Source organism: Triturus cristatus, chromosome 9, assembly GCF_964204655.1.
Source record: "Triturus cristatus chromosome 9, aTriCri1.1, whole genome shotgun sequence".
NCBI lineage: Eukaryota > Metazoa > Chordata > Amphibia > Caudata > Salamandridae > Triturus > Triturus cristatus.
In genome coordinates this window covers 241,078,231-241,094,225 of record NC_140592.1, presented here as the reverse complement: position 1 = coordinate 241,094,225, position 15,995 = coordinate 241,078,231, and the positions used below count along the sequence as shown (strand labels likewise).

The 15,995-nt window shown below is 45.9% G+C and overlaps 1 protein-coding gene across 3 annotated transcripts in view; it reads left to right on the top strand.

Annotated features, from left to right (window-relative positions):
* The window catches only part of CFAP92 (cilia and flagella associated protein 92 (putative)), a 336,768-nt gene that overhangs the window by 23,273 nt on the left and 297,500 nt on the right, over positions 1–15,995 (top strand). For 2 of the 3 annotated variants that reach the window (XM_085624842.1, XM_085624841.1), the window contains exon 2: positions 8,892–9,380. The exons of the other annotated variant lie outside the window; for it this stretch is intronic. In XM_085624842.1, coding sequence (XP_085480968.1) covers positions 8,939–9,380 — 442 coding nt within the window. In that variant the 5' untranslated portion in view covers positions 8,892–8,938. The remainder of the gene's footprint in view (positions 1–8,891; positions 9,381–15,995) is intronic. 3 annotated transcript variants of the gene reach the window in all.

Here is a 15,995-nt window from a genome sequence, read left to right as displayed (position 1 = left end):
ACTCTTTAGGCATTGCCTTGATGGTGTCTGATGTGGAATATGTTGAAGGAAGTTAACTTTCAGGGATTTCCTTCCCTACATTCACTTGTGACGGTTGTATCAGCGTGATATTGGGGTGGTTGATGAAGGGGCCGTCATATGAAATAAATATATTGAAACAGAGAGAAGTTCTCCAGGTCCTGAAATTGTTCTTGGATTCAGCAACGCTATATTCCATTATGATTGATAATACCACGCAGATATGCTAACTGAACTAGTAGGGTCTTGTATGCTCAAGGATGTTGGTGCTCGCTTTTGACTCAAGACCTGCAGTTTGCCTACCAGAACGTGAGTTAGGGCTAAGCAAGCTTCTCTTGAAAACACACGAGTTAGTGCTTAATGAAGAATTGCTTGACTACATCTCCTCCAAAAAGGAAATACCAGAACTCGGTGTTGATCAAACTGAAACAACATAGAGCGATGTTTTCCCCATCATTCTGTACTGGCTGTGAAAGTGGTGATGGTATCATGGTTTTGTCTTCTCCAGGATATTTGACAAAATCCTACACCACACCATACCATCGCCTCACTTGACCACTAGGTGTAATTACCAGGAGCTCCTTTTCTACTGTATGGACATCTACAATCTTCCATGTGAACACTGTAGGGGAGGCACTCCATTTCGTGTTTAGAAAAGCACTATGGGCAAGATCTACGAATGCATTTTCTGGTTGTAAACTTTGCAACTCTTTAAATGAAAAGTTATGCAACAAAGGGGGGGGCGTGGCTAGCAGCCAATGAAGATGGCCGCTATCTAAGAACGCTGCGCTAGCCGACAGCGTCCAAGCCCACGAAACCCGGCATTATCCTAAGCCCTAAAGTCACTACTAAATGGGGAACTGAGCGGAAAACCAGTGGCTGCCCAGCGGTGCCTTCAAACCCTGAGATCGAGGAGTGCAGGGCGAGTGAGCGGCATATCGATTGAGCGGTCTGTGGAAGCAAGATGGCACCGCCCCAGAACTCCAGAGACTGAAGCGGCTTTGTAGTTCCAGTGGAGCCGCTGCGGCGCAAGATGGAAGCGCAGGAAGCAGCCGCCCGGGGCACTGCAATTGCCACCGGAGAGGAGCTGGGTCGTGGTGCAAGTGGACTGGAGCGTGAGGGGCGTTGGTCGCAGTCCAGTGGCGCGGACACCGGCAGGTTGGTGACATCGGGACCGGGGGTCCTGCCATGATCCCTGCCTTCGGCCGTGTCTCCTGTGAGCCCACGCTTCCTCATTTTGATTCCTGCCTCTCTTGTTAAGCGCAGCAGCTGGAAATCACACACTTCCCCTATCAAGACTTGTGCGACTTGGCATTCACGTATTGCAATGACCCACGACCCTGAGTGCATCCACATGGTGGGTGGCTGATGGGGAGGAGAGGTGAAGTGGCCGAATAGGAGTGCTCCGCCTCAGGGAGCGTTTGGGGCAAGTTGTGACTCTTGCCTGGGCCATGTGTAGAGGCAACATCTAAAGACTGTCAGGGATTTCAGGGGAGCACCCCCCTCCCCCACCAAACCGGCGTACTGGCGATACCCCCCAGAACTGGATAGTGGGGATGGCCGGGTATAAGGAGCAGTAGGCGCCAGACCTGTTACGCCAGTGGCGGGGGTTGTGGTCCAGAGTGTGCAGTGCCTGGATTTTGCCTGGAGAATCGACCCTTGAGTGGCACGTGCAAGTGGAAAGGGACCTGTGACCTTGCAGTGACGCCGAGGAAGGTGCTTTACACTCCTGCGAGGCGGGGTTCGGGGCCCAGGTGTGTCAGTTAACTCGGGAGCACCTCCTGTCACTTGTGACTACTGCTGGCTGCCCACAGATCGCGACCATGGGTAGGAACAGAGCCCTGGGGCCTTGACAGGCCAACCACATTGACAAATATACGGTGGCCATGCGTCGTGACGATGGTGCGACAGGAGGGGTACACAGGAGGACCCAGAGGATCAGTCCCCGGACCCATCATTGAAGGACATCATGAAGGCGATCAGGGAGGTGAAAGGGACCCTGGAGCCTAAGTTGGACTCCGTAACGGAGGGGGTGAACTTCTTGCGAGCCGACCTTCGGAAAATGTCTGAAAAGTTATCCACAGCAGAAACAGGAATTGGGGGCCTACAGTCCAAAAATAAACCTCTTGAAGACCAGGTTGCCACGCTTACTAAGAATCAATCAGACATATACGCCCGTCTCGAAGACCGGGAAGGGAGGGCCCGGCGCAATAATATTCGCATCGTGGGAGTGCCGGAGAGAATGGAGGGACCGTCCATGGACCTGTTTCTGGAAGATTTGATTGTGAACCACCTGAAGCCTAAACGCCTATCAACCTTTTTCTCAATAGAACATGCACATAGGGATCTGGGGGGGTCGGCCTTTCCCAGGAGCGCCCTCGTGTACGATTATAGCCCGCGTATTGAACTTCAGGGACAGGGATGCTATCCTACAAGTGACACGTACGCATGGTGACCTCCGTCATGAGAATGCCGTCATCCGTTTTTTGTTCGGTCTTTTCGCTCCAGGCCCAGCGTCAGAGGCGAATGTTTGACGCTGTTAAAAGAGCCCTTCGTGAACAGAATATGAAGTACATGATGCTCTTCCTGGCCAAACTCAAGATCATAGACGAAGGGAAGACATACTTCTTTGACTCACCAGCGGAGGCGAGTGACTGGATGGAGGGCTGGCGTACTGTTAATCGCAGGGAGGCAGAAATCGAACGATAGCAGAGGGTGGTCAAGTTGCTGAGGAGCAAGAAGCGGAGCGGACATCCAGTGGCCAAGCGCAACCACAACGGACAGATAAGTGATCTGCGGGACACTACCTCAGTTTTTAAACTGAACTTTTCGCTGATGTAAGTACTGCAGGGTGCAAGATGGGGCTGGGGGGTGGTGCCACGGGAGTGGGGCTCACCTGTATGTGGAAATGTGATGTGGAATGAACTTCCGTAATGTAAGGCCCTTCCTTCCCTTCCTCTTTTATCTATGAACAGACGGGCCACTCACGTGCTTCAATGAGAATGGAGGCTATGGCATGACATTGTATGGGCTTGACATTATTCATCAGCAGGCAAATTGTACTTCATGCTGGAGGCTGGCTCACAGCTTCCCACAAATGTTTTTCAGTATACAGTATGGGCGACAGGCTCTCTGCATGTTTGTGGGGTGGGAGGTTGGGGGCTCACACCGGCAGGGTTGCAGGGAGGGGGAGTTGGGTTTACTGTTTGATTTGTTTGGGGGGGGAAGCGGACCATGCTCAAGACCAGAATCATCAGCACGCACAGGAGGGAAACATGAAGGCTACCCGAGGGGTGAAGAACCACTCAACTACTATTCACCCGGCCCAAGGCCATGGGGGATCTAGCTAGTATGCAGGTATGGACCTGAAATGTGAATGGTCTGGGGAACCAGATTAAGTGCACATTAGCCCTGCAGCATGTCAAGAGGCATTCCCCGGATGTTGTACTTATCCAGGAATCACACTTAAGAGGGAGTAAATGTAAGGCATTTGAACGCTTTGGGTACAAACTGGTGGCTCACTCAGGCTACTCATCCGGGGCTCGTGGGTTGGTAATCCTGATACGCAACCCTCTGCCCCTAGCCATCACTGGCACCTGAACAGACGACGCAGGCTGGTTTGTGGCATCAGCGGGTGAATGGGAGGGGCGCATAACCGTACTGTGTTCATGCTATATACCCCCGGGCCTCCATGAAGTGTGTTCCTCCCGAGGTTCAGCTCGTTCCTGACGGGCCTGCCCTTGGGCACTCTCCTGATTGGTGGGGATACAAACGCAGTCATGAACCTGGAACTAGACCAGTCTGGCTCTCATATGGGCCGACAAGGAGAGCGTGGCCTTGCAGACTTTGCTACGGGTATGGGCATGGTGGACTTGTGGCGGGCACACCACCCACTGCTAAGGCAATATACTTACTACTTTGCATGATACGACTCCTTCTCTAGGATTGACCTTTTTTTACATGTAATGATAGGGTGGGTGGTTTCTTTAACCCTCAACATATGGCATGGGGCATTTCAGATCACTCCCCGGTATGTGTCACTATTAAAGGCCCACTTCTAGATAGAGCTGCATTCCTGAAAATTGACCCCTGGCGCCAGCGAGACCAAAAGCTTAGGGACCAAATCCGAGAGGGCTCGGAGCTCTTTTTTAATGAGAGTATGGGCTCCGTAGAGTCGCACATTACTCTGTGGGAGGCCTATAAGACAGTGCTGAGGGGACAGGCACAGTCGTTAATCAGGGCCCAGAAGAAGGAGGAATCCCTGCAAATTCGGCTACTTGAGCAAGAAATTCACCCATTGGAAGTAGATACTGCAGTAGTTACTAGTGCTGACCTGCGACATAAGCTGGCACTGAGGCAGAAGGACCTGAGGGCCCTGGCGGATAGCGAGGCATGGGCATATGCCCTGGCGACGCAACCCCGCTTGTATGATGTAGTAGACAAGGCATTGAAGCTCCTTGCGTTGCTGGAAAGACGCGACAGGGAGCGATCGTGGGTGACTGGGTCAGCAATGCTACTAGGTCACTGACGACAAAAAGTAACAAAATAACAGAAGTCTTCGCCACACATTTTGAGCGAGCTTATGCACCAGTGTGCACGAGGTTGGAAAACGACTGCGAAGAGCTATTGAGGGATTTTACCCTGCCCACGTTGTCCTCGGAAGCGTATGTAGCGCTAGAGGCTGAACTTACGGAGGAAGAGCTAGGTGGCGCCCTGGTTTCTTTAAAATCCAGGAAGGCGCCGGGCCCGAATGGGCTCCAAGGGGAGATTTATAAAGGACAGGCCTCGATCATAATAACACTGCTACGGAACATGTTGATTGAAGCGCAAGGAAATGGCCGGCTCCCTATAGACCAGAGGGTGGCTACGATAGTGGTAATCTACAAAGCTGGGAAGCCGCCAGATCAATGTAGCTCGTACTGTCCCATTTCTCTTATTAATGTGGAAGCCAAGGTACCGGCCAAGGCCCTAGCAGATAGGCTTGTGTCAGTTATCACGGAACTAGTCAACGTGGATCAATCAGGCTTTATGCCCTGTAGAAGCACCCGGCATAATATTCGGAGATTGTATGGTATACGCCACATGACGAGCGATCCTACAGCCCAACAGACGGCATTGATGGGGCTGGATGCGTCAATGGCATTTGATAGTCTCGAGTGGCCATACTTGTTTATGATACTCCAGCGGTTTGGCTTTGGTCTTACCTTTTGTGGCTGGGTCAGGTTATTGTACGAGGCACCCACAGCTCAAGTGCGAGTTAATGGGGCACTGACATGCTCCTTTCTGCTGCGGAGAGGAACTAGACAGGGGTGCCCCCTGTCTCCGCTACTGTTCGCCCTTGTGCTGGAGCCATTGGCGCACTGCATTAGGGGGGACCCGATGATCTGGGGTATAGCGGGGGTTGGGAGGAGCGAATTTCGCTCTATGATGATGACATAGTCCTATACCTTGCACAACCCTACCACTCGATGGCGTGAGCGCTCCACATTTCCGAGCTTTTTGGTAGCTACTCGGGCTACAATATCAATTGGTCCAAGTCAGTGATCTTTCCATTGTCTGGTTTCCCTCCCCCAGTGTTCCAGTGAGATGTCCAGCCCCAGTCGTGTCAGAGGGTTTCAAATATCTAGGTATTCACGTCACGCGGGATCACAAGGAGTTTTTGGAAAAGAACCTTGGGTTCCAGATAAGCCGCCTCAGTACCGATGTCTGTCATTGGCACACTCTTCCACTTTCACTTATGGGAAGGGCGGCCCTGTTAAAAATGATGGCATTGCTGCGTCTCCTCTACATTCTCCAAAACACCCCGTACCCTGTCCCTCCGACAGTTTTTAAATGAATAGCGCAGGAGCTCAGAACGTTGCTCTGGCAGGGTGGTTCTCCCTGAATTGTGCTTCACAAGTTACAGAAGGGAGTGTATGATGGGAGCCTGGTGATTCCTGAAGTCAGGCTACACTACTGGGCCTCGCAGCTCCAGGTCATAAATGACTGGGTGTATGCAGACATTGAGGAGCTGGCATACAGAGCTGATAGGGCCGTTATGCCGGGTGGAAACTGCGAGCCTCTTCTTTACTCCCGAAAACTACATTCTGAGTGGCCGGTACATACTAAAGTGGTGATACAGTGCCGAAGAGAGGCTAATGAACTGCTTGGCTGGACCGGGAAACTGACCAGCAGAACTCCGTTGTGGGTGGGCGATCCACTACGTGACGTGGCTGCCCTCACAGGCTTCAAGGGGTAGAAATTGATAGGCATTGAGTACTTAGGAGATGTCTGGAAGGGAGATACTCTCTTTACCTTTGAGGAACTTCAGTGGGAATATAATCTAAACCAGACCCAGAGATACCATTATTTGAGACTAATGCATGCACTCCACACCCACATTCACAGTGGCACTTCTGTCCCGGACTATTCCCCGTTAGAAGATAGGTTGCTATTAGACCCCATTCCCGAGAAGGCGACCTCCACGATTTATCGTAAATTGATAAACAATGTACCTGACTCCCTAACAACCCTTAGAGAGGCATGGGCTAAAGACCTGGGAAGTATAGATGACGAGGAATGGCAGGAGGCAATTCAGAGCCCAAGAGAGATCGCGATTTGATCTAGATTCAGGCTAGTACAACTCAAGATACTACACCGCACCTATTATCCTTGTACAGACCTGTGCACCTGGGGCAGGGCCTCTACAGCATTGTGCACCAGGGGATGTCATCGGGAGGGAACCTTCCTACATATTTTATGGGAATGTCCAGAAATTGCTAGGTACTGGCAGAGAGTCACCGATACTATGTCTGAGGTGGCAGGAGTGACGGTTCCAATGGACCCTAAATGGCTCTTAATAATGATTAAAGGGGATTCCAACTGGTCCAGATACTAAGCGAAACATTGCCAGGGGTTCGGGGGCATCTATTCCTCCGACACTGGAAGAGTGGGGGCGTGACCTTGACTGGTGCCAGCAGGCTGAAGAAACAGTGTACAAGAGTAGGGTGTGTGTTAAAAAATGGGAAACAATATGGGCACCCTGACAAAGGTACAGGGGGATGTGCATGAGAGAATGACATGGAACAGCCGGAATGGGGCAGAGGGGTGGTGGGCTGTGAGACCCGAGCAGTGTTACTAGCTATGCATATTTATCACGGGGTGCAGACTCACCCTGGAAAACGTGCTTAGGTTTTTCTTGTCTAATGTCTCTGCCGAGACAGTTGTCAACATGGATGTAAAGTAGCAACCCCACTGTCTGCGAATGTCAGCAATTCATGTAATGTATGGTCTATTGAGCAATGTCAATAGAAAGAGTTTAAAAAAAAAAAAGTTATGCAACAAGAAAATGTATTTTTCTAAGGTTCTAAATCCTTATTACCAAACCGCTAAAGCGGTTTAGGAAACCATTAGTTTGGACTGGCGGGTTTAGGGCGTCCCCTCCGAATAGTGATTCCTTATGGTATGTATTAATGTTTTGCAAATAATATCTGGTCACAAAGCATTAATATTTCACCAACTACTGAAAGGTAGCTGTAACTGGTTTGTAAATGGGAAGGGGTCCCAAAGTGACCCCTTTCCCTTTCTGAATGGTCAAAAAAACATTTTTGGGAGTGGGCAGTGGTCCATGGGATCAGTGCCTAATCTAAAAAAATAGTTTTAGATACTTTTCAAATGTGTCCTGTTTTCCAGTAAGAAAAATGAGCTGAATTAAAAAATATTTTATTTAAAAGCAATCACTGACATTGTGGTCTGCTGCCCTAGCAGGCTACAGTTCCTCTGATTGCAGTGAGTCATAGTTGGTTGTAATTTGTGACTACCTCATAAAAATTCCTGAGGTAGGTTTAATTTTGGCCCACTTTGATTTGATATTTTGTGAACCGACCCATTAGTACATAGGACACTTGCAAATATGTGGCGACTTTTTGCAAATCCTAGCTTAGTACATCTGGCCCACAGCTCTAAGAGCGTTATAAATGAGATGCCTTATCCTCTGCAAATATTAAATTTGGCCTTCACTTTTTCTCTGCACCTTGAGCACATGTCATTGAAGATAGCCACATTTATTAATTGTTGCACTAGCTGAAAGGGAGAGTGAGATAGACTCTGCATTTGTTCATATTCTCTGTACCTTGTTCAGTCATAAAAGTGTTCCAAAGTATGTCAGTATCTCACATTAACCACATTATTTCATTGTCATCTTTCCTCCAATTATGACCTCCCTGACAAAGAGGTTGCTTAATTCCTTAGTTTAAAAGAGCCGAAAGATATTACCTTGATATAACCAATGGCGCACACAAATGTAAACAGTGATGCCTGACATATTAGTCTGTCTATACTACTTTGGCATGTTCAGAACAATAAGTAGCTAAATAGATAGTGTCCTATTTCAGTACTCCTTGTCAAAGGGCTAATAAGACACTTCTTAGAAATGTGAGGGCCTAGACCACAAAAGGTAAAGAGGTAAATGTGCCCTCAGGCGAATTGTCCTTGTCATTGAGATTTGAAGGGTAACCACGTTGATATCAGTCCACAACTTTTCAAAGTATTATTGAATTAACGCTAGCAAGATCCAAAACCTACCTGAAATCCTAGTTCTCTCCTTCCTGGGTATTTTCTTGGAGCTTTTCAACTACCTACACTCCTCTTCTTCAAAATGGGAGTATACATGGAAACTGGTTGTTTTGCTCTTTACTCCTCCTTTTCCATCTGAATAAACTAACTTTGCTGACACAGTGGAGCTCTTGGCTCTCTTAAAGGAGCAATGTAAACATACTCATGTTTTGTGTCATTTTTTTTCCTTTTTGTAGTTGAGGTACAGTGGACTGTTCCGCCAAATGTTTTTTTTAGTGTTGAATTCTAACTATATTACACATAAATTATTGTTCTTTCAGTTTTGTCCTTTCATACAGGCTCTGTTGTTACCATCTGACTAGATGGGATGGAAAGACCTAGTACAATGGCCCAGGAGCTGCGAACACAAGTAACATCAATTCTTCCTGGGCCTTTACATGATAACCTAAAAAGAATTGACAGAGATGGCAGATCTATCACTGACGGTAGAAGTAGTGAACTACTAAAAGATCCATTACCACCACCACCACCAGCTGAATGCAAAACTCCTTCCCTGAAAAGGCTTCCCTCAGTAGAAAAAAGTCAAATAGATGAGCAGAATGATGCAAGTTATCCTTCGACAAGAGATATACCTGGCAGTCTTGGAGAAGGCAAAACAAGAGAGGCAGAGAAAAACAAGACCATGGATTATGATGGTTCTGTGACTGATCACTTGAGCACTACCTTGGATAATAAGCCACCAGACTCCTCTCACCTAGTCAACTTGACAGTGACTACATCATTTGCTATCCCAAAGCCTCCTAGTAAAGGTAAGCTTACCAACCTTACGCTGTTGCCTATAATCCACTGTCCTCTAAAATGTTAATTTATGAGAAACCTACTAGATTTACTTCATATAGTGCCTGTTCACATCACCTCTTTTCTAAGAATTTTCCAGCAAGAAAGTGCATTGGTAATACCGAAGGAGGATCTGATTTTTACCACATTCGAAGACAAACGATATTTGTTCATCAAATGTAGTGAGGAGAATATTGTTGTTGTTGCTAATGTCAAGATCCTTAATTGTATAAAGTAATCAACGGCTGTTATTTTACTGTGCTTTGGAGTGGATAACAAAACCCATTCTGAGTGTCAAAGGCTTTACTGACTTGCAAAATTGTTTTTGTACATAGAAAAAAAGCTACTTTGCTGTCGCAAATCCATCATTTTGCAAATCATAGAGTTTGCGAACAACTATTGGCTTTGCGTATTTGGCCTCAAGTAAGGGAAAGGCCTAATCCATTCCTGAACACTATTGTAACACATAATTGTTTTCTCATCCCATTGCTCCTAGAGATGCACAATATGCATCATTGAGGTTGCAAAAATGTGTGTGTGTGTATATGCTAATGGACATTTGTGTAGTGCAAACCTTGCTAGAAAACGAGAGGTTTCAAAGTTATGACAAATACGGTATGCTTAAAAATGAGAGTTCTGTTCTCTGTCTTCCATGCTGGGTAAGCATTTGAAGTGATTATTTCTGACAAAGTGCTCCTTAAAGGGAAAATTCTTCAGCTTCTTCCTGAGGTTGCGGAACAATGGTGTCCGTTGGACCTATGTTTGGATTGAATTCCAGCTCTTGTAGCATAGGAAGGGGTCTTCCGTCCAATCTTTCCTTCCTTCATTTATATTGTATCATACATAGCGATATCCTGGCTATGAATTATATGTGTGAAGCTATTTTACAAGTAACACTGTAAACCAGTTTGTTTTTCTTGAATCCTCCCACAAAGCCACAATCTGCCTCGATTTTCAAATTGAGGATGACTCATACAACTTATTGATTAGTTGTGCAGCTGCCTACAGAATGTTCTCGGTTTCCCTCAGTTCATTAACTCCAATACCAATTCACAGTCCTGTCATGTGAAATACTGCCCCCGTTTCATTAGTAGTTTCAAATCTCAGCTTAACTTTGCTGGTACCTCTTTCCATTAAGACAAATTGCCTATCTGGGCATGCTCCATAAACCTTTTAGGTGCTCTCTTTCAGAAACTGCTGGAATTCCTATGACTTGCCGGGTATCTTCCTTATAATTGGTATCAAATCTCTTCAACTTCAACAGCAGAAGCTGTACTGTGTTGGAAATGTGCATTCTAAACCAAATGATATATTCTGAAATACCTCTACTCCCAGTTGTAAACACTAAATAGAGACTATAATACATTCATTTTTGTAAGTTAATGTCTCACCACTGTTACTTGCATAATGAGAGACTTCTACCTTACCGCCATGGTGTTCCAACTGGTTTAAACAAGTGTGTGTGTGTTTTATTCCTCTAAGTCAAAATTCCTGGATAAGTCAGTGATGATGTGAGAGCTAATCTGTCCCCTTTCCGAGTTGAAAAATGCGCGCGCCTTTAAATACGCAATGAGCCTCTGAAAAGAGACTCTATGGATTTGGTTGCCATCAGTTGCACAAAAGAGAAATTGCTTACACATATATTGCAGGTTCTCCACCTACCATAAATGTGGAAGTGTTGCAGAGCTTTTTTGATCCTGAACACTGATTGCCACGTTTTGCCTTACTTCCTCTGCATAATTCACTACACACAGGGGCAAATTGCACATTATAGCCATCTATTAGCCATAGTTCTTCTCCTCCTGTGCCATGGAATTATTAATTACCTTTTCCTCCCTGCACTGATTAGCCTCCACAAGTTCATCCACACCGTGGCCATCAATCTTCACACATGAATTAGAATTCCACCCCTGCGATCTTGTAGAGCTCCAGCGATAGCAAGAGAGGAAAATAGACCTTCTTTGATCTGCTGTTTGTTTGTCCACCTTGGATTTAAACCAGAGGTTCTTTAAGTCTCTATCCCTGGCCATAAGCATCTATTGACTTCTGTACCCTCACGCTGGATCATCTGGGCTGTTACAGGCAGATGAGTGATACCACCAGCTAAGGTTCACAGCGGTATCACTTCTTGTAGATTGCATAGAATTTAGATTCTGGTCTCAGACCAACCCAACTTTTCATTTGGGGTCTCTGGCGAGCCAGTTAATGGCATTGTCTTGTTCGGTAATCCTGACAGTTGCTGACAGACTACAGCAGGCAGATTTTCCCCCAAGGAGGACATTGTACGTCCGTTTAGGGTGCCACAGCCTTACTAGCCTCTCTAAGTACAAAAGAGTCCCCTTTCTGAGTCAAAAGGGACAGGGTACGTAAATCAATCAACAAACAATTTCCCTTTTGTGCTACAACCTGTATATATATCCACTAGTAGTTTAATAAGGATGCGCTGAATACCTTACAGTATTTGACTCAATAAACTGTATTGCCAATAAACAACTCTATCCTTATATTATTAAAAAAATATTTATTCATATGAATGATTTAAAAGTTAATACAATATATGAATCAATAAATATACAATGAGAATGTAAAAATCCGGAAATATGTGGCTAGACTCTTGATGTACTAAACAGGTCGTCTAAAGATTAAGCCAGATTTGCAGAGTTTCATAAACAGATCCTCTGTTATTCATAATCACAATTTATTTTTCACAAATAAAAACACACACGCTATATAAAACAGTTTACAATTAAAAACAATAAATAACTAGTACTTTTTCTTAAAAACTCTGTTGACGCAGCATTTTGGCGGTTCTTGGAATCAATCAGAACAAATTCATATGTATGTAAACCCCATACACTATAGCAATTAAAGCTGAAGGAGACAAAAAATGTAACAAAACCTCATCAGTACACAATACAGAATATTAAAAAAAAAAAAAAAAAACTATCAATACAGTCCTTCTCTTTAATTGATTCAGTGCAAACCATTGGCTACAAAAGTGTATCACGTCTGGTATATTTATGGTGGTCATTCAAAATATACTTTACACCCACAACAATCGGGTAGTCTACATACTTTAAATTATTCACCCGAACATATTTAGTGATTTAACTGAATCCTGGTCTATTGTGCCAGTTCTATAATTTATAGATAATAACCCATCTGTTTTCTATTATTTAGAAAAAGGATAATTTTCCTGGCCCTCCTATTGTATACAGACAGTATGAAATTTGCTCTCCACACTAAGTTATGAGTAGGAAGACATATACCTTAATTATGTCTGCCTTTCACAAGAGAGGTATAATGGTGTGAGTTTCTCCCATTCCAGTCTCGTTTTATAACCTACAAGACATACATAAAAGTCACCTCATTTACTACTGCTCATGTGTCCCTTTTTTTGTATATTTACGTGTTAATTTAGACATTTTGTAACCTTCACTTACTGTAGCTCGAAGGCCAAAGTATTCTGGTCACTGATCCTTTACTTGATAGGGTTTCGTTTTCTGCTGCCCCATACCTAATAATATAAAGCATTACATATATATATATATATATATATATATATATATATATATATATATATATATATATATATATATATATATATATATATATTCACTGAAAAAACCATAGGTTTCACACATGTTATAGTTAGCTGTACATTTCACTCGTAAAAAAACAATGAAATTCCCCCGTTATAGTTAGTGCAGGCAACTATAACTCACGCGACCGCAATCCTCTGCTGATGCTAATACTGTATTTAGACACTTATTTGCCCATGTCTTCTTCCATTAAATTTTAGCTATACATATATTACAAATATTTTTTTTTCATAAAGACACATATGTCATCAGCAGAAGATTGCGGTCACGTGAGTTGTAGTTGCCTGCACTAACTATAACGGGGGAATTTCATTGGTATTTTACGAGTGAAATGTACAGCTAACTATAACATGTGTGAAACCTATGGTTTTTTCAGTGAATTTGCAAGGTTTTTTAAATGCTAATTCCTAACTATAACGTGTGTGAAACCTATGGTTTTTTCAGTGAATTTGTACGTTTTTTTAAATGCTAAGTTATTTTACGCCATTCGTGGCGTGCGCGCCCAGTTAACGCAGTTCGTTCCGTGCGCGCACGGTGCGCTTCGCGCACCGTGCGCGCACAGTGAGCACGCGGTGCGCTTCGCGCACCGCGCGCCCACTTTACGCAGTTAGTGCCGTGCATGCACGGTGGTCACGCGGTGCGCTGCGTGCCCCGAGTGCCCACGTTATGCGGGATCGGCCATGTACGCACGATGCGCTTCGCGCACCGTGCGCACATGGGGGACATATTATGCGCATCGTTGTGAAATGTATTCTTTATTATTTTCATATGTGTGATATGCCATGCACAAATGGTGCCCTTCAGGGAACCATTTGCACACGGGGTGGGGAGAGTGTGGATAATTTTTTTTTTTTTTTTAATTTTTACCGTACGCGTAATCGTCGATTTTTCGAAAAAAAAAAATTTTTTTTTTTGGCCTTGGGGGTTGTTTGGGGACCCGTATATCACTGCTGGGTGGTTATGATCTCAATATACTGCCCCTTTAGACATTTTTTGGCTTCATTTATGCTGCCCCACTCAGAGTGCGAGAGAGAAAATGGCGGCCGCCGCTTCCTGGTTTCGGCCGATTCGAATGTTTACTAAGATCTAAGAGCCAATCAGAATCGCGCTCGCGCACGTCACCGTACGCGTACGGTAAGCGCACCGTAAGCGCACCGTAAGCTGGCTCAGATATATATATTGATTTAAAGGCTATTTTCTCAGAATCTACTGAACAGATTTACACCAAACCTACAAAAGGCACTTCCTTGACCTGAGGACTACCTCTCTGCCAAATTTCATTTAATTCTGTTCAGCCGTTCGGGCTGTAGCTCTGTCTAAAGGTCCTATGGAAAAATGCATGGGAAAAACGCGTTTTGGGACCCCCCTTTTATCTCAGCCCCCGCTTGACGAATCCCCCCGAGACTTTCAGGGTAGGAGCGGAGCTCAACGCCCCACCTATTTTGAAAATTTCGCGAGGATTCGTCGACCGGCGCCAAAGTTATTCAAAATAGAATGTTGCGGATTTCCTATGGTAAGAGGATCCTAACTATAACTATCTACTGGCGAGCGCCAGTAGATAATATATATATATATATATATATATATATATTACCTACTGGCGGTCGCCAGTAGGTAGTTAAAGTTAGGATCTATTATCCATAGGAAATCTGCAACATTCTATTTGGAATAACTTTGGCGCCGGTTGACGAATCTTCGTGAAACTTTCAAAACTGGCGGGGCGCTCCGGTCCGCTCTTATCCTGAAAGTCTCGGGGTGATTCATCAAGCGGGGGCCCAGAAAAAAGGGGGGCCAAAAATGGGTTTTCCCCATGCAATTTTCAATAGGAACCGTTAACCGCAGCTGCAGCCCGAACTGCTGAACGGAATTACACGAAATAGGTAGCACTTGGTTCACACTCATGCCTTTTGGTTAAATGGTGAAAATCCGTTCAGTAGTTGCTGAGAAAATCAAAAGTAAAATCATAGATATATCTATGGCCTCGGAGGATCCGCGCACCCTATGCGCACCCAGCGCGCACCCTCCCGATCAGGAGCTGCATGCTAATTGGCTGTCAACTGGCTGTAAACACTCCAAACCAGGAAGTGTTGGCAGCCATTTTGTGCCTAGGTAGAAGCGAGGCTTAAGAAATCAGTGGATGAAGTGTGCAAAACGTATCAAGGGGGCAGGGTAGAAATACCCTGACCCTCTAGACCTGCTTAGGGGGTCCCACAAGGACCCTCAGGGCCCCCTAATTGTTTTTGTTGTTGGAAAAAACAGCAAAATGCGCGCTCGGTGCGCGGATCCTGCCGTAAAAAATAAATAAAACGAAGCGTGGGCTCCAGTGCTTCTTTTGTAATTAGCCCCGGGGGGCCAAATCCCGGGGCCAAAAAACATAAAATTTGATGGGGGGCCCAGAGTGGACCTCCCCAAGCCCCGGGGACCACCACCCTCTGGGCTTTTTTTATTGTGGGAGGGGGGCCGTGTGGCCCCCCTCCTGGAGCCGTTGATGGCCATGGGGACCGCCACCCCCCAGGGCCGGCTCCTGCAGTGTCTTGGGGTGCCCAACCCCGGGACACTGCTGTTTGCTATGGCAGGGCGTGAGCCGAGGCTCCCGCCCTGTCATAGCAAACTTGGTTTGCATTTTGAAAGAGAGAGCAGGAAACCTGCTCTCTCTTTCAAAATGCAAACCATATTGCTTTTCCACATGGGGTGCTGCATGTTAGCAGCTCCCCGTGTGGAAAAGCAATGCCAGCTCCCGAAGAACGCGGGGAGCCGGCTGGGACTGTGGGGGCATTGGGGCTCCCCCCACGGTCCCCAACGTTGTATATAGGCCCTGGTGGATGGGGTCCCCGGGGAGAATAGAAATTAGTGATAGGTGCAAATTTTTTTTTTACGGGCAAATTAGGAGTCGTGCACCCAGCACGGCGCTCAGAGCTGCCCCCTGGTGTGCACGCGCTGGGTGCACGACTCCTCTCGTGTTGGCTGCGTGACTCCAAAAAAATT